We start from the raw sequence: 18538 nt of genomic DNA, 5'->3' as shown, positions 1-18538 counted from the left end.
GAGTCATTAAAAATGTGGAGCTAAAGGGGGGGCTGATAACATTGTGTCACTCTGAGGGAAACCTGCCATTGTTCATTCTCTTAGTGAAAGGACCTCATGAAAGTAAACTCACCCAGAAAACCAGGCTGGCACAAGCAGACAAACCTTCCGACTCCATCCTGGCATGTGGCACTGTTTTGGCAGGGGTCTGACGCACACTCGTTGATGTTTGTTTCACAGTTAGAGCCTGAAACACAAAAGTGGAATTTAATGGTGAGCCAGATAATACCTGTGCTGTGATTCCAGGAAAAGTTGAGTGTAAACCGAGTTCACCTACCTGTAAATCCAGGCTGACACACACAAGCGTGTCCTGACCCAACACTTTCACAGCTCCCATTGTGCTGGCATGGTTGCAAGAAGCATTCATTAAACTCCTTCATTCAAAGGGGGAGAAAAGAAATGTTTATTTTCAGTTCAACTAAATGAGGTCTTCAGTCCTGCTCACAATCTGTGGTAAACCTGTTCACCGTCCTTATGAGACTCAAAATCATCTGTCTGTTCTGTAAGTGTTTAAGAAAATCAATTAGGCCAATGGCTATCATCTAAATGAGTGACACTTGTTTCACAGAAACTCTGTTGTGATCTATCTCATCGTCTAGTCAGTGACTCTTTGAGATAATGGGTTGAATCTTTAGGCTCTGATGAGGTCAAGAGCGAAATTTCTGGTGTGTAACCCACTCCCAGGCCATTTTCCTGGAGGTGGCATGGGAGCAGCAGCACTACCCGCCCACAAATGACGGATAACCAATCAGGCCTGCTTAAAGCCTGCTAAGGCCCAGGGGCCAACTGGAATCTTCCGGTTGGTCTCCAAGCACCTAGAGGCATTGGAGGACCATGCAGCTGCCTGGGAGGTGGCCAGCCCAGGGGCCCAGTGCTCCAAGTGGGCTCTGAGGCTGGCCCTGCCTGCCTGGCTTCAGCTGCTTACAAAGGCCACCCTGTGGAGCAGCTTCCCCTCCACAACGGTTGCCCGCAGATTCTATTTTTGAATTAAAACTTCAAAAAGCTGGAGAGAGGGCACCTCAAAATCTCCCTTCCTTATTCTTCAATGCTGGATGTGGTGTCAGTTTGAGGGGCTATAACTAAATTCTACGGAAACAGTGTATAGTTTTGATTACCCTACCTAAGGAAGGATCTACTTAGCCTTAGAGGGGGTTCATTGAAGGTCCACTGGATTGATTTTGGGGTGAGAGCATTGTCCTGTGAGGAAAGGTTGTGTAAAATGGGCCTACATTCCCTGGAGTTTAGAAGAATGAGGGGTCATCTCATTGAAACGTATAAAAGTTTGAGAGGGCTTGACAGGTTAGATGCTGAGAGGCTGTTTTCCATGGTTGGGGGAGTCTAGGACTAGGGGCCAGTCTCAGGATAAAGAGTCAGCCATCTAAGACTGATATGAGGAGAAATTTCTTCGCTCAGTGGGTTGTGAGTCTTTGGAATTCTCTCTTGCAGAGAGCTGTAGACGCTCAGTCAGTGAGTATATTCTAGACTGAGATCATACATACGAATTAGGAGCAGGAGTAGGCCGCTCAGCCCCTCGAATCTATTCCTCCATTCAATAAGATCATGGCTGCTCTGATTGATAGGCAGATTGATAGGTATTTGGACACTAATCAAGGGATTTGGGGATAGAGTGGGAAAACAGAGCTGAGGGAGAACAGTCATGACTTTATTGAATGGTGGAGCAGGCTCAATGGTCTATTCCTGCTCTCTTTTCTTATATTTTCTCTATCGTGTACAACATAAAGGGTGACCCTGTTGAATCATACCTGATTTGCTATAAGCATCGATTTCTTCTCCAGAGGTGTTGGTATCAGTTGACTCGCTGTTGCCATTATATATCCAGAGTTGAAACCTTGGAAAGAAAACAAGCTGTTTTTTCATTTTTGTTTTCCAGCCTTCTCTGTCGCCTTGACTGTCGTCAACAGGACAGTTGGATTGGAAAACAATTTTGTGGGCGTTTCCTCCTTACCAGAGCAGTCACTTCGGGAGGTGGCTCCAGTGATGGTGGTTGTACCGTAGAGTGGGCAGGCTAGACAGAATGACTTGCCTGCATCAGGCTGATAATAATCTCTGGGACAAGGGTAGCAAGGCACGATACCAGAGCGAGAAACATGTCCTGCAGTACACGGCACTAGACATGGGGAAGAAGAGGTAGCATTTCAAAATTTAGTGCCCACATTTTACTGCATGAAATCACAGGTAACTTCAAATCCCTCTGTGACATCTTGCTTTCTTTCATGTCTTTAATTTTCACTTGTTGAAATTCAAATGAAAGTGATCTGCGAGCACATTCTTTCACTAAATCATTCGTGGTTTGACCAGAATTTTAGACCTGCCTTAATGTTGAAACACATCAGGACTGGATGCTGGTGGATGGTGAGGAAGGAGTCTTAACTTTTTAAAATCTCTCTGTAAAAGACTAATTTTGTTGGTAGTCAGCATTCAACTGAAATCAACAGTTTAAATTCTAAAGTTCCCCAGCCTGAAGCAACGTTTTAACAAGCTCTCCACTGGGTGAGCAGTTGGGCTTAGTCAATTAATGAAGCAGCTGAGACTGGTTCCTCTGTGACTGGCTCAGCTTGCTTTTGTTTTAGGAGTATATAGAGCCAGCCAACTTAGTGTGACTCAGCACTTGAGTGTAACTTATAACAGACTGCTGGGAGTTGGGTGATTAAGGGAGTTAGGGGAGGAAGGGAAAGAGATTTGCTTTTGCTTTTGGCATTTGATAACGTGAGAGGAACAGAGGCCATAAAGAGAGAGGGGAACCAGGCCCGAGACCAGAGTGGGACCGGGAGCCAGCATGAGAGGAGCGGCAGCCTTGGCAAGTAGGACCTGGTGAGTATTTCTACAGTCCAGATTTTAAAGTAAGAATTGGTCTTTAGTTTAGATTAAGTAGTGTTTAAAGTATAAGTAGTAAGGTCCCTAGTATGTATTTAATATTCTTTAAACTAGAGGAAGAAAAAGTAAAGGGCGTAATTTAAGGGTAAGTCATGGCAGAGCAGCTCGGCCACATAGAATGCACCTCCTGTGCGATGTGGGAAGTCAGGGACACTCCCAGTATCCAGGGTGACCACTTGTGCAGGAAGTGTCTCCAGCTGCAGCTACTTAAAATCCACATTTCGGAGCTGGAGTAGTAGCTGGAGTCACTGTGGAGCATCCGCAAGGCTGAGATCTTCATAGATAGCACGTACAGTGAGGTGGTCACACCACAGGTAAAGAGTGCACAGGCAGAAAGAGCATGGGTGACTACCAAACAGAGTAAAGGCACGAGGCAGGAGTCCCCTGGGTCCATCTCCCCCTCTAACAGATTTTCCATTTTGGATACTGCTGGGGGAGATGGTTTCTCAGGGGAATGCAGCGAGAGCCAAGTTCATGGCACCACGAGTGGCTCAGCTGCATGGGAGGGGGTGGTGGGGGGGGTAGTGGTGGTGGTGGTGGTAGAGGTGGGAAGAGAAAAAAGAGTGGGAGAGCAATAGTGATAGGGGATTCTATTGTAAGGGGAACAGAAAGATGTTTCAGCAGTCGTGACACCAGGGTTGTATGTTGCCTATCTAGTGCCAGGGTCAAGGATGTCACTGAGCAGCTTTAGGACATTCTGAAGGGGGAGCGCGAACAGCTAGAAGTCGTGGTCCATATCAGTAGCAATGACATAGGTAAAAAGAGGGATGAGGTCCTGAAAGCAGAATATAGAGAGCTAGGAAATAAATTAAAAAGCAGGACCTCAAAGGTAGTAACCTCAGGATTACTCCCAGTGCCACGTGTTAGTGAAATCAGGAATAGGAGAATAGACCAGATAAATGCGTGACTGGAGAGATGGCGTAGGAGGGAGGGATTTAGGTTCCTGAGGTATTGGGACCGATTCTGGAGAAGATGGGACAAGCTGGATGGGTTGCACCCCAGCAGGACCGGGACCAATATCCTTGCAGGGGTATTTGCTAGAACTGAGTGGGAGGGTTTAAACTAGAGTGGCAGGGGAATGGGAACCTGAGCGGGGAGACACAAGAGAGGGAAACAAAGCTCGAAATGAAAGTTAGAAAAGTAGAAAGCAAAAGCGGAAGGCAGAGGAAACAAGGGCAAGCAGCAAGTAGGGCCATAGTACAAAAAAGATGTGTAAAAATGTTAAAAAGACAAGTCTAAAGGCACTATCGGAATTTATGGAGCATTCGTGATAAGGTAGAGGAATTAACACCGCAAATAGATGTAAACGGGTGTGACATGATCACGATTACGAAGACATGGCTGCAGGGTGACCAAGGCTGGGAACTGAATATCCAATGGTATTCAATATTTAGGAAGGACAGGCAAAAAGGAAAAGGTGGTGGTATGGCAGTGCTAGTTAAAGGTGAAATCAGTGCAATAGCAAAAGAGGATATTGGCTCAGAAAATCTTGATGAAGAATCAATCTGGGTGGAGCTAAGAAGTAACAAGGGGTGGAAAACATTAGTGGGAGTTGTCTATAGGCTTCCAAACAGTAGTGATAAGGTAGAGAACGGTATTAAACAGGAAATTAGAGGTACATGTAATAAGGGTGCTACAGCGATCATGGGTGACTTTAATCAGACTGGGGAAACCAAATTAGCAATAATACTGTGGTGCATGAATTCCTGGAATGTGTAGAAGATGGTAAATCCCGAGGGCCTGATAGCATACATCGCAGGGAACTGAAGGAAGTGGCCATGAAATAGTGCACTGGTTGTCATCAAACTAAACGACCCTGGAGTCCACAGGGAGAAGGGGAGCTTCCTTCATTCCATAACCATTACCCACTGGGGGGGTCGGTGAGAGAGTGGGATTGTGAAGACCATGAGTGAAAATTAAAGTTACACGCTGTTCCAGCAAAGTCTCCTACACATTGTCATTAGCTAGGCGGTTGTCCGGGTTCAGACGATTTTATAGTTTGTGAAATATAAATATGAGGCATGTTTGGCGACTTTTTGTCATTCATGGGATGTGGGCTTCGCTGGCTGGGCCAGCATTTACTGGGGGTGGTTAGCTGCCTTCTTGAGCCGCTGCAGTCCATGTGGTGTAGGTGCACCCATAATGCTGTTAGGGAGTTCCAGGATTTTGACCCAGCGACAGTGAAGCAAGGGCAATATATTTACAGGAAGGTGAGTGACTTGGAGGGGAACTTCCAGGTGGTGGTGTTCCCATCTATTTGCTGCCCTTGGCTTTCTAGATGGTAGTGGTCATGGGTTTGGAAGGTGCTGTTGAAGGAGCCTTGGTGAATTCCTGCAGTGCATCCTGTAGATGGTACACTGCTGCTACTGTGCGTCAGTGGTGGAGGGAGTGAATGTGGTGTCAGTCAAGCGGGCTGCATTGTCCTGGACGGTGTCAAGCTTCGAGTGTTGTGGGAGCTGTACTCATCCAGGCAAGTGGAGAGTATTCCATCACACTCCTGACTTTTGCCTAGTAGATGGTGGACAGACTTTGGGAAGTCAGGAGTTGAGTTACTCTCCACACGATTCCTAGCCTCTGACTTGCTCTTGTAGCCACAGTATTTATATGGCTAGTCCAGTTCAGTTTCTGCTCAATGGTAACCTCCAGGATGTCGATAGTGGGGGATTCAGTGATGGTAATGCCATTGAACGTCAAGGAGCGATGGTTAGATTCTCTCTTGTTGGAAATAGTCATTCAGGCCACACAAGTGCCAGGCACTGTTACTTGCCACTTGTCAGCCCAAGCCTGTATATTGTCCAGGTCTTGCTGCATTTGGACATGGACTGCTTCAGTATCTGAGTCATCGCAAATGGTGCTGAACATTGGAGATGTTCGTTGATGATTGCACAATCTGACCTTATGATGGAATGAAGGTCATTGATGAAGCAGCTGAAGATGGTTGGGCCGAGGATGCTACCCTGAGGAACTCCTGCAGTGATGTCCTGGAGCTGAGATGACTGACCTCCAACAATAACAACTATCTTCCTTTGTGCTAGGTATGACTCCAAGCAGCAGAGACTTTCCCTGATTCCCATTGACTCCAGTTTTGCTAGGGCTCCTTGATGCCACACTCGGTCAAATGCTGCCTTGATGTCAAGGACAGTCACTCTCACCTCACCTCGGGTGTTGAGCTCTTTTGTCCATGTTTGAACCAAGGCTGTGATGAGGTCAGGAGCTGAGTGCCCCTGGCAGTACCCAAACTGGGCGTCTGCAAGCAGGTTATTGCTAAGCAAGTGCCGCTTGATAGCACTGTTGCTGATCCCTTCCATTACTTTACTGATCGAGAGTAGACTACTGGGGCAGTAATTGGTTGGGTTGGATTTATCCTGCTTTTTGTGTACAGGACATACCTGGGCAATTTTCCACATAGCTGGGTAGATGCCAGTGTTGTAGCTGTACTGGGACAGCTTGGCTAGGGGCGTGGCAAGTTCTGGAGTACAAGTATTCAGTATTATTGCTGGAATATTGTCAGGACCCATAGCCTTTGTAGTATCCAATGCCTTCAGCCATTTCTTGATACCACATGGAATGAATTGAATTGGCTGAAGATTGGCATCTGTGATGGTTGGGGCCTCTGGAGGATGCTGAGATGGATCATCCACTTGGACTTCTGGCTGAAGATTGTAGCAAATGCTTCAGCTTAATCTTTTGCGCTGTGGGTTTTTTTGCTGGTCTTCCCCATCATTAAGGATGGGGATGTTTGTGGAGCCTCCTCCTCCAGTGAGTTGTTTAATTGTCCACCACCATTTACAACTGGATGTGGCAGGACTGCAGAGCTTAGCTCTGATCCGTTGATTGTGGGATCACTTAGCCCTGTCTATCTCTTGCTGCTTATGTTGTTTGGTATGCAAATAGTCCTGTGTTGTAGCTTCACCAGGTCGACCCCTCATTTTTAGGTATGCCTGGTGCTGTTCCTGGCATGCCCTCCTGCACTCTTCATTGAACCAGGGTTAATCCCTGGCTTGATGGTAATGGTAGAGTGGGGGATATTATCAGGCCACGAGGTTACAGATTGTTTGAGCACAATTCTGCTGCTACTGATGGCCCACAGCGCCTCATGGATGCCCAGCCTTGAGTTGCTAGAACTGTTCGAAATCTATCCCATTTAGCACAGTGGTAGTGCCACACACACAACGGAGGGCATCCTCAAATGTGAAGGCAAGACTTCATCTCCACAACGACTGTGTGGTGGTCACTCCTACCGATACTGTCATGGACAGATGCATCTGCAGCAGCCAGGTTAGTGAGGATGAGGTCAAGTATGTTTTTCCCTCTTGTTGGTTCCCTCACCACCTGCCGCAGACCCAGTCTAGCAGCTATGTCCTTTAGGACTCGGACAACTCAGTCAGTCGTGGTGCTACCGACATTGAAGTCCCCCACCCAGAGTACATTCTCTGCCCTTGCCACCCTCAGTGCTTCCTCCAAGTGGTGTTCAACATGGAGAAGCACTGGTTCCTCAGCTGAGGGAGGGCAGTAGGTGGTAATCAGCAGGAGACTTCCTCATCCATGTTTGACCTGATGCCATGAGACTTCATGTGGTCCGGAGTCGATGTTAAAGACTCCCAGGGCAACTCCTTCCCAACTGTATACCACTGTGCTGCCACTTCTACTGGGTTTGTCCTACCGGTGGGACAGGACAGAGCCAGGGATGGTAATGGTGGTGGCTGGGACATTATCTGCAAGATATGATTCTGTGAGGATGACTATGCCAGGCTGTTGCTTGACGAGTCTGTGAGACTGCTCTTCCAATTTTGGCACTAGCCCCCAGTTATTAGTAAGGAGAACTTTGCAGGGCCGACAGGGCTGAATTTGCTGTTGTCGTTTCTTGTGCCTAGGTCGATGTCTGGTTATCCTTCTGGTTTAATTCCTTTTTTGTGACTTTGTTGCGGTTTGCTACAATGAGTGGCTTGCTCGGCCATTTCAGAGGGCATTTAAGAGTCAACCACGTTGCTGTGGGTCTGGAGTCACATGTAGGCCAGACCGGGTAAGGACAGCAGATTCCCTGCATTTTACAACAATCGACAATGGTTTGTTGATCATGGTCATCATTAGACTTTTAACTCCAGATTTTTATTGAATTCAAATTCGACCATCCGCCGTGGTAGGATTCGAACCCAGGTTCCCAGGGTCTGGACTATTCGTCTAGTGACAATACCACTACACCTGTTTTAATATTTAATATTGCTTTAACATGAAACAAAAAATAAATAAGCATCATCAGCTGGTCAATATATAAACTGAAATTAGGTTTCCTCCAAGCCTCAGTATATCTGGAATGTTCTTGCAGGCTTGATGTTAATAATAGATAAGGTTTCTGAACAGCACTGCACAGAAGCTTAATGGTCTTCCATTCATCTGTCTGCACTGTTTCAACACAGGCATTCATCCATTAATTTTGAATAAGTTAACACTTGTGCAAATAAAAAAGGCTGGTAGTTAGCACAAGCATGTTAGGGATTCTGAACAGGTTGAGTGCCAGTCCAAATTTTAAGTCAATTTCTTTTGACTCAAGATTGTGTGGATGATTTCAAAGGACAATCGGCCAATGTTATCACTTGAAAAATAAAATAACTTAATGTAAAACAAAAAATAAAGGAGCATCAACGGCTAGTCAACATATAAACTGTCCTTTCACTAGTGACTGGCCTTATTTAACCAATGGGGAGGATTTGAGGTGTTAATCATACATATGCTTTATGACTTCTGATGTACCTCCGCACTCAGAAACTCCAATGGCTCCTCTTTTCACTGTGGTCAACCCATCTGGACATGAAAGGCACCTCTTTGCACTATACGCTGGCTGAAAGGTCCCCAGTGGACAAGATTCACAGGTTTCCAGGCCATTTGTAGAGTAAGTTCCAGGCCTGCACTGACCTAGCAAAGCAAGAAAGACAGAAGTCAACACATGGCAACATGGACGGTAGAACAGAAAGCATGCGGTTTTTATTCCTGTGCAATTTACATTGTGCCTTTCGCCACCTCAGCACGTCCCAAAGCACTTTACAGCCAATGAAGGATTTCAAAGTGTGGCCGCTGTTGTGATGTAGAGAAACACCAACTGGCGCACAGCAAGATCCCAAATGCTAGATTATCACAACGCCCAAAAATTGGTTGTCACCAGATAAAGTCGAGGCTCTAAGTTGCCTCTTTTACTGCTGTGAAGAGCACAGTTGGAAGTGAGAAGAGGTGTTCAACTTTGAGGACTCTTTTAAAAGGAATTTAGAAATAAATAAAAAGCATTACGTGTGTGCAGAGAGTCGAGCTGCGCCTGAACTGTGTGCTTCAATGAGTCTTGAACTTGTTTGATGACAGGTTTCTAATTGCATTCAAGACAGGGAGTTCAATGCATTTTAAACCTTTAAGCCTGTTTTCTTTTAAAATGGGGAAAACTAATTTATCAAAATACATGAAGATCACTCAGTTTCATTTATACTGGTGGATTTCTACACACTTCAAGGTGAGGGATGCCATGTTTTTAAACATTTCTCTTTTTGCACTCCCAGGTTAGGTACAATGCAATCAGATAGGGAGTAATGTAAAACATGCTCTACTTACTGCCAATGTTAAGATGCAGTTCACTCCCAATATTAAGGGAGTAGGACTGAAGAGGGCAGGAGTTATCAGCAGGTTCAAATTTTCCCTGCCTCCTTGCAGCGCAGGGAATTTTGAATTCATCTACACAACGATAAAGAGGACTCTACAGTCATACAGGCAAGGCCCAGTTTAAATCGTCAGTCCCATCAGGCAATGTGTAGCCACGGCAGCCTGGCCAAGGCCAGTGATTGCAAACTTAATGTTTAAAAGGACACATTCAATGAGATCTGGAAAAGGCAGTCCAATTTATTTTTCCTTTATTCTCTTATGGGATGTGGGCATCACTGCCAAGGCCAGCATTTGTTGCCCATTCCTAATTACCCTTGAACTGAATGGCATGCCACACCATTTCAGAGGGCAGTTAAGAGTCAACCACATTGCTGTGGGTCTGGAGTCACATGTAGGCTAGACCAGGTAAGGACAGCAGATTTCCTTCCCTAAAGGACATTAGTGAACCAGATGGGTTTTTATGACAATTGATTCATGGCCACCATTGCCGAGACCGTCACCATTAATTGAATTTAAATTCCACCAGGGAACATGGTGGGATTTGAACCCTTGCCCCCAGAACATTAGCCTGGGCCTCTAGATTACCAGTGCAGTGACATTACTGCTATACCAGCATCTCTCCACATCCCCTTATGATAGTCAGATGGAGAAAAAGGCTGGCCAGAACCAATTAAAACTAGCCGCTAACATTGCTGTTCTAATATTGCATATATTATATGTTACATCAGGTGATGTAAATACTGCAGTCAATTTAAAAAGGGCTTTCAAAGAGCTGACACAGACACAATGGGCTGAATGGCCTCTTGTGCTGTAGTGATTCTACAATATCACGTTCAGCTGCATGCCTCTAACAGTGACCTGCTTTTCAAGATTTTATCATCAGCCTCATCTGACTAGAATCTCTGATCATTGGAGCACCATGTGTGCTCACATACATGAAATTTATGATTGTTCTTGAGTTGCCAACCCTCCAGGCTGGTCCTGGAGACTCCCGGAATTGAAAATTAAATTTCCAGGACATTAGTAGGAGTAAAGGGAGCTGGGAGAAAGCCAACAGTGGGCAAGAAAATAAGTCATTCTCTTTTATTGCTTTAGTTTATCAGTGATGTAAGTGTTGGAGTTGGATAAAGAAAGTCTGTTCGACTGACAGTCAAGCAGGTAATGAAGGGTTTTCTGGCTTTCCAATTAGCATGGGAATGGACATGTTGGGTGACCAATGAGGTGAGAGTGGGGTCTGGGCAGTTGGAAGAAGGAGGTCACATGAACCTCCAGGATTAAACCTGGCCAGAATTGGCAACTCTGCATCGCTCCTAGTTCCATTTGCACCTATCTTTAAGAGTCTGCGCAAGAAAATACCTGTAAAATTGTACATCTCACCCTTGCATTCATCAGTGCTCCTGCCATGCATGTATTCAGTCGAAGTGCCAGGGGGACACATCTTGCATTCCAGCTGTCCCTCTTGATCCTGGTAGGCCCCTATCCAGCAGCTTTCACAAGCGCCGTGTTCCAGTGAGAAATATGTTCCCACAGGGCAGTTCACTGTAAAGGAGAAACCAAAAGGAACAATTAAAAATCAAGTATTCCATTTATTTGACCATGGTTTCATAAAAAAAAGACTGGAATGTATATGGCAGTTTTCATGACCACCAGAGGATTTTACAGCCAATGTGATACACTTTGAGGTGTATTTATTTTTGTAATGTAGGAAATGCGGCAGACGATTGATGCGCAGTGAGCTCCCAAAAACAGCAATGTAATAGTGAGCAGATCTTCTAGATGTTGACTGAGGGATAAACATTGCCCTGGACACTAGGAGTAACTCATGCAAAAGACAACAATGGAACTTTCCACAGCCAAACATCTTTCCAATAGGCATCTTTAATACATAGGATGTGGGTGTCACAGGCAAGGCCATCATTTATTACCCATCTCTAATTACCCTTGAGAAGGTGGTGGTGAGCTGCCACCTTGAACTGTTGCAGTCCATGTGGTGTAGGTACACCCACAGTGCTGTTAGGAAGGGAGTTCCAGGGTTTTGACCCAGTGATTGTGAAGAAACGGCGATGTAGTTCCAAATCAGAATGGTATGTGACTTGGAGGGGAACTTGCAACTGGTGATGTTCCCATGCATCTGCTGCCCTTGTCCTTCTAAGTGATAGATGGGAAAGGTTGATGTACAAAGGGACCTGTGTCTTTGTTCACCAATCACTGAAAGCAAGCATGCAGGTGCAGCAAGCAGTTAAGAAGACAAATGGTATGTTGGCCTTCATTGAGAGAGGACTTGTGTACAGGAGCAAGGATGTCTTACTGCAGCTGTACAGGGCTGTGGTGAGATCACACCTGGAGTATTGTGTGCAGTTTTGGTTTCCTTACCTAAGAAAGGATATACTTGCCATAGAAGGACTGCAGAGAAGGTTCACCAGACTGATTCCTGGGATGGCAAGATTGTCGTAGGAGGAGAGATTGGGCCTGTATTCACTGGAGTTTAGAAGAATGAGAGGAGATCTCATTGAAACATGTAAAATTCTGATGGACAGACTGGATGCAGGGATGATATTTCCTCTGGCTGGGGGAGTCAAGAACAAGGGGTCACAGTCTCAGGATATGGGGTTGACCATTTAGGACTGAAATGAGGAGAAATTTCTTCACTCAGAGGGTGGTGACCCTATGGAATTCTCTATCACAGAAGGCTGTGGAGGCCAAGTTACTGAAGATGTTTAAGAAGGAAATAGATAGATTTCTGGACTCTGAAGGTGTCAGGGGGTTTTGGGAGAGTGGAGGAGTATGGTGTTGAGATAGAGGATCAGCCATGATTATATTGAATGGCGGAGCAGGTTCAAAGGACCAAATGACCCACTCCTGCTCCTATTTTCTGTTTCTTTTTAGGTAGTGAAGGTCATGGGTTTGGAAGGTGCTGTCAAAGGAGCCTTGATGAGCTGCTGCTGTACATCTTGTAGATGGTACACACTGTGGATGGGTGGTTGAGGCAGTGAAAGATGAGGGTGGTGGTTCGGATGTCAATCAAGCCTGGGTGGTGTCAAGCTTCTTGAATGTTGTTGGAGGAGCACTCATCCAGGCAAGTGGAGAGTATTCCATCCCACTTCTGACCTGTGCCTTGTAGATGGTGGACAGGGTTTGGAGAGTCAGACTGACTGGGATCAGGAATATCTATGGAAACACTGAGTGGAGGTGATCCATCTTAGTTTGGAAATGGTATATAATGGAGGAGGGTAGAGCATTGAAAGTGAGGAGAAAGTAATTTGAAAGGGGGTGGGGTTATTTCAAAATGATAGAGAAGAAGATAGAAGAAGAGAAAGAATGATAGAAAGACAGACAGCAGGTCATATTGATAATATACATTGTGTTGCTAATAGTATGTTTATTATATTGTTAAGATACACAGATGAAGGGCATTAGCTAATTAAGTACTTAGCGCACTTATAAAGAGAGACTGCTGGGACACCTGGGTTGGTAGGTAGGAAGTTGACATATGTACTGCTGCATTCTGTGAATAAACTGATTATCAAGGAAAGTATTAGAGTCTAGTTTTATACTTCACCAACTGGCTTGGGATTGTATTAACACATGTCCAGTATATGTTCCTTTCCAGCAAGAATACTTCAAATAATATTAAACCTACCAATGGACTTACCACACATACGTTCCTTCAGCACAGAGCCTGGTCTGCAGAATAAAGCTGTTTTGCTGCTCTCCAGTGACTTGCTGTCTGACTGAATAATCTCAGAGCCAAAGGAGAATTGATAAAGTGGCTCGCTGTCCAATGCCCTCTTCAGCCGCCTCGTAACACGTTCCAACGTGTGAAGGAGTCGTCTTTGATTATCTGATTCCGCTGTGTCATTTTTATCATTTGGCAGTGCTACACTGGCTGGGAATTAGAAAGAAAGGGAAACAAAACAGTGTCACTGTCTGTTTTCACATGTTGATATACAGAACAATACTCACAAGAACACCCTGAACATGTATAAAGCACTAGTTTGGCGTCAATTAGTGTATTGCACCCAGTTTTGGGAGGCATGTGAAGGTGCAAAAAACATTCATGAGAATGGTTCCGGAGGGTTCCGGAGATGAAGAACTTCAGTTACTAGATAGATTGGAGAAACTCTCCTTAGAGAGAAGAGAGGTGAGATCATATTTTATGGAGGCGTTCAAAATCATGAGGTGGTCTGGACAAAGTAGATAGGGAGAAACTGTTCCCATTGGCAGAGGGGTTAAGAACCAAAAGACACTGGCCGGATTCTTCCAGCGCCCCCGCCTGTGGCGGGTTCCACTGCAGTGGGGCCAGCGAGCCATTGAAATCTCAGTTTACATCGGTAGGACCAGATCCCGCCAGCGTGAGGGGCTGGAAAATTCCGGCCACTGATCTAAGGTAATTGGCTAAAGGACCAGAGGCAACATGAGGAAAAATCTTTTTGTGCAGCGAGTGATTAGGATCTGGAATGCGCTGAGAGAGTGTGGTGGTGGCGGCAGGTTAAATTGTGGCTTTCATAAAGGGAATTGGGGAATTATCTAAAGAGAAAATAATTTGCAGTGCGAGGGTGGAAAGAGTGGTTCTCGTGGAGTAGGTCTTTCAGAGACACAGTGCTATGCCTCCATGACTCAACATGTCAATCATCATGATGCCCCACCTTCCCAGGCCATAGAGAAGCCAATAGACTCATTATACGACCATACAAAATAGGAACAGTAGTAGGCCATTCGGCCCCTAGAGCCTGCTCCGCTATTCAATAAGATCATGGTTGATCTGCTAGTGTTTCGAGTTCTACATTCCCATTTACCCCCGATGACCTTCGATTCCCTTGTCTAACAAGAATCTATCTACTTTTACCTTAAAAATATTCAGTGACTCCACTTCTACTGCCTTCTGAGGCAGAGAGTTAAAAAAAAAACGCACAACCCTCAGAAAATAATTCTCCTCATCTCTGTCCTACAAGGGCAACTCCTAGTTTTAGACTCACCCATAAGAGGAAACATTCTTTCCACATCCACCTTGTCAATACCATTCAATATCTTATAGACTTCAATCAAATCACCCCTCACTCTTCTAAACTCCAGTGGAAACAAGCCCAGTCTGTCTAACCTTTCCTCATAAGACAACCCACTTATTCCAGGTATCAATCTAGTAAACCTCCTCTGAACTGCCTCCAATGCATTTACATCCTTCCTTAAATAAGGAGACCAAAACTGCACACAGTATTCGAAATACGCTCTTACCAATGCCCTGTATAACATCCTTACTTCCTATGTTCAATTGGATGATTCTTGACCTTCAGTCAAATCGTCTTTTCCCCTCATCTCTGAATAAATGAAACTATTCAAAGAAATTGAATACATCTATTTTTTTTAAAAATGAGCCTAGTGATTTTTCTCCAGAATTTGTTGGCAGGAGTGGCCCCTGGAGATTAGCCCCATCAATTGGCAGAGACTCCAGGACAATCCTGCATGGTTGACAACCCAAACCATAATGTCCACTTACCGCTGATGTTAAATACTAGGTGGATTTTCTGGTCAGTCTCTGGAATGTTGAAGCTGACTCTCCGGTTATGTTGTCTCTTTGTTTTCAGAGACACCAGCTTAGGGGTTACAGTTACAGGATTCTGCTTGCTGGACCGTTTCCGGATCCGGGAGGATTTCACTGCGCTGAAAGAGTAGTCTGTTTCACTCAGCGGCTCATAATTATCTCCCCATATTCCTGGTTCTGATGGCAAGAGAATGTATTCCTAGTTAGTGTGGATCACTGCTTAATGCTGGGAATAATGGAACGTTATTTCTGGTGAGACCGGGGTTAGATCTATTTAGTAACATACCCAACATAGACAGGAAATTCAATGTGACCAGTTGCAGAAATCATGTTAGGATAGAAAGCAGTCTCAGCTTATGTTAACTGAACCTGAACATTAGGCTGATATGGGAACAAGAAGAGGCCATTCAGCCCCTTAAGTCTGTACCACCATCCAATTAGATCATGGCTGATCTGTATCTTAATCTAGTCTTGATTCTGTAACTTTGAATATTCTTAGCAATAAAAATAACAGTTTTGAATTTTTCAATTGACTACCCCCCCCTCCCACACCTCCCAACAACCTCAGCAGCTTCTGGATTTGGAAGAGAGTTCCAGATTTCCACTACCCCATGTGTGAAGAAGTGCTTCGTGACATCACCCCCGAACAGCCTGGCACCAATGTTAAATCCCTTGTTCTGGACTCCCGATCTCACCCTCCACCCTGACCAGAGGAAAGGGTTTCCCTATATCTATCCTATCAACTTCTTTAACTATCTTAAAGATCTTAATTAGGTCACTTCTTAAATTTTCTATACATTAGGGAACCTAATATATGCAACCTGACCTCATAATTTACCTCCTTTAGCCTCAGTATCATTCTGGTGAATCTGTGTCACACACCTTCTCTAGCTAATATTTTGCTTTTATCCTTCCTGAGATGTTGGTTTCAGAACTCAAATGCAATATTTTACATGGGGTCTAACCAGAGCTTCCGATAACTGCAGAAAATGTCCACTCCTTAGTATTTCCACCTTTTTGAGATAAAGGCCAAAATTCCATTTGCCTTTTCTTTCTTTTTATTTCCATGTATCAGTCCTATTTCAAGTCGTCCTCCAGGATAGATCGGTTCCTAAGTGGGACAGGTGGAATCAGCAGCTTCCAGGCCCCTTCCCAATACCTCTCTAGAAACCTAAGAGCAGAGTCACTAAAGCACATCGGTGGTCCAAGCCCACACTCACCTCAATCCCTGCTGGGACAGACTCATCTCCATTTGGTGTCTCCCTCCAACTCCCTACCTGAGGCTGGGAAACTGGGGTGCTGTCTCCCAAACCTTACAACTCCTCCTCCTTCTAAATTAAGACTGGAAAATGGTGCAAAGTACAAACCCGTGCTCGCAAGTAAAGTTTATTTTGTTAGCCTGAGAGCCTGGCCAAAAATTGGCCTCATATGTTTGACTGTGGAACTTGGGCCTGCCATTTTCCCCGCAACTTCTCCCCAATTGCTCACATTCCAATGTGAAAATGAGATCAAAATTCACTTTGGCGATGGGATTGATGTTTTTTCAGTGATGTGAAACACCTCTCTGCTCACTGACCTAAAATGTAGCTATTTGGAGCAATGCCCTAAATTTAGAATTCTCATCGCTACATACAAATATCTCCATGGCCTCGCCCCTCCCTATCACTGTAATCTCCTCCAGCCCTACAACCCTCTGAGATATCTGTACTCCTCCAATTCTGGCACCATGCACATCTCCAATTTTAATTGTTCCACCATCAGTGGCTATACTTTCAGCTGCCCGAGCCTCTATTGCCCACAATGAAAGCTCTCCAACTTTACCTCTCTCTCCTTCTGTAAAACATTCCTCAAACTTGCCTCTTTGGTCAAGCTTTTGAACTACTATGTCCTTCTGCCATCTGGTGTCAAATTTTGATTGGTAGAAGCAATGGGATGTCTCACTTTATTAATGGTGCTATATAAATGCAACTTGTTGTGGCACATTCCGTAGCTTCACAGCTCTTTGTGTCAAAAGCTTTCTCCTGATCTCTGTCCTGAACCTTTTACATTTAATCTTGTATCTATGTTCCCTCATATACTTTTTATTTATCTTTCTCACGTGGTGTCGGTGTCACTGGCTAGACCAGCATCTATTGTCCGTCCCTAATTGAGAAGGTGGTGAGCTGCCTTCTTGAGCTGCTACAGTCCCTGTGGTGTAGGTACAGCCACAGTCTGTTAGGGAGGGAGTTCCAGGATTTTGACCCAGTGACAGTGAAGGAACGGCGATAGATTTTGAAGTCAGGATGGGTGGTGGCTTGGAGGGGGACTGGCAGATGGTGGTGCTCCCATGCATCTGCTGCCCTTGTCCTTAAAAGATAGTAGAGGTCATGGGTTTGGAAGGTGCTGTCAAAGGAACCTTGGTGAGTTCCTGCAGTGCATCTTGCAGGTGGTACACACTGCTGCCACTGTGCATCGGTGGTGGAGGGAGTGAATGTTTAAGATGGTGGATTGGGTGCCAATCAAACAGGCTGCCTTGCCCTGGACGGTGTTGAGCTCCTCAAGTGCTATTGAAGCTGCACTCATCCAGGCAAGTGGAGAGTATTCCGTCAAACTCCTGGCTTGGGCCTTGTAGATAGTGGACAGGCTTTGGGGAGTCAGGAGGTGAGTAACTCTCTTCAGAATTCAAGGCTCCTCTATCATTTGAAACATTTTGTTTCCAAAAGTGCAGTCTCATCCCTTCGTAATTTTAGATTTCTTATCAAATCACCCTCTGAAGAGCTCGATAACTGAATTATAGAGACTTTACAATACAGGGGCAATCCATCAGGCTACAACCAGCTGGTGTCGGTGTTTCAGCCCTTTGCTGTGTACAACTTGCTCTCCTTAAATAAGGATGGACATACTTGTCTTAGAGGGAGTGCAACCAAAGTTAATTAGACTATTTCTTGGCATGAGGGGATTGTCCAATGAGGAAAGAGTGAGTAGACTGAGCCATTATTCCCTAAAGTTGAGGAGCATGAGGAGTGATCTAATTGAAAGTTATAACGTTCTTAAGGGATGTGACGGGGTAGATGCTGGGAGAATGTTTACCCTGGCTGGAGAATCTAGAACACCGAGTCTCAGGATAAGAGGTCGGCCATTTGAGACCAAGGTAAGGAGAATTTTCTTCACTCAGAGGAATTCTCCACTACAGAGACCAGTGGATGCTCAGTCGTTAAGAATATTCAAGACCGAGACTGATAGCTGAAACGAACGCAGAAAATGCTAGAAAAACTCAGCAGATCTGGCAGCATCAGTGGAGAGAGAAACAGGAGTTAATGTTTCGAGTCCGTATGACCCTTCTTCAGAGCTAAAGAGAAGTAGAAATGAGTGAACTTTATACTAGGGAGAATTTTCTCCCCATTGAGCGGGAGCAGGCGGGCGCGCAGCCAATCGCTGCCCGTG

At 45.1% G+C, this 18538-nt stretch overlaps 1 protein-coding gene across 1 annotated transcript in view; it reads right to left on the bottom strand.

The window, feature by feature from the left end:
• Positions 1-18538, bottom strand: part of svep1 (sushi, von Willebrand factor type A, EGF and pentraxin domain containing 1) — a 229044-nt gene that overhangs the window by 102422 nt on the left and 108084 nt on the right. Inside the window, exons 15-22 of the mRNA XM_078529199.1 lie at positions 15071-15292; positions 13229-13462; positions 10954-11115; positions 8686-8847; positions 2006-2167; positions 1803-1888; positions 317-413; positions 113-226 (exon numbers count right to left, since the gene is read on the bottom strand). Coding sequence (XP_078385325.1) covers positions 113-226; positions 317-413; positions 1803-1888; positions 2006-2167; positions 8686-8847; positions 10954-11115; positions 13229-13462; positions 15071-15292 — 1239 coding nt within the window. The remainder of the gene's footprint in view (positions 1-112; positions 227-316; positions 414-1802; positions 1889-2005; positions 2168-8685; positions 8848-10953; positions 11116-13228; positions 13463-15070; positions 15293-18538) is intronic.

This window comes from Cetorhinus maximus, chromosome 2 (genome assembly GCF_964194155.1).
Source record: "Cetorhinus maximus chromosome 2, sCetMax3.hap1.1, whole genome shotgun sequence".
Taxonomy (NCBI): Eukaryota; Metazoa; Chordata; class Chondrichthyes; order Lamniformes; family Cetorhinidae; genus Cetorhinus; species Cetorhinus maximus.
This window is presented reverse-complemented; position numbering and strand designations above follow the sequence as displayed.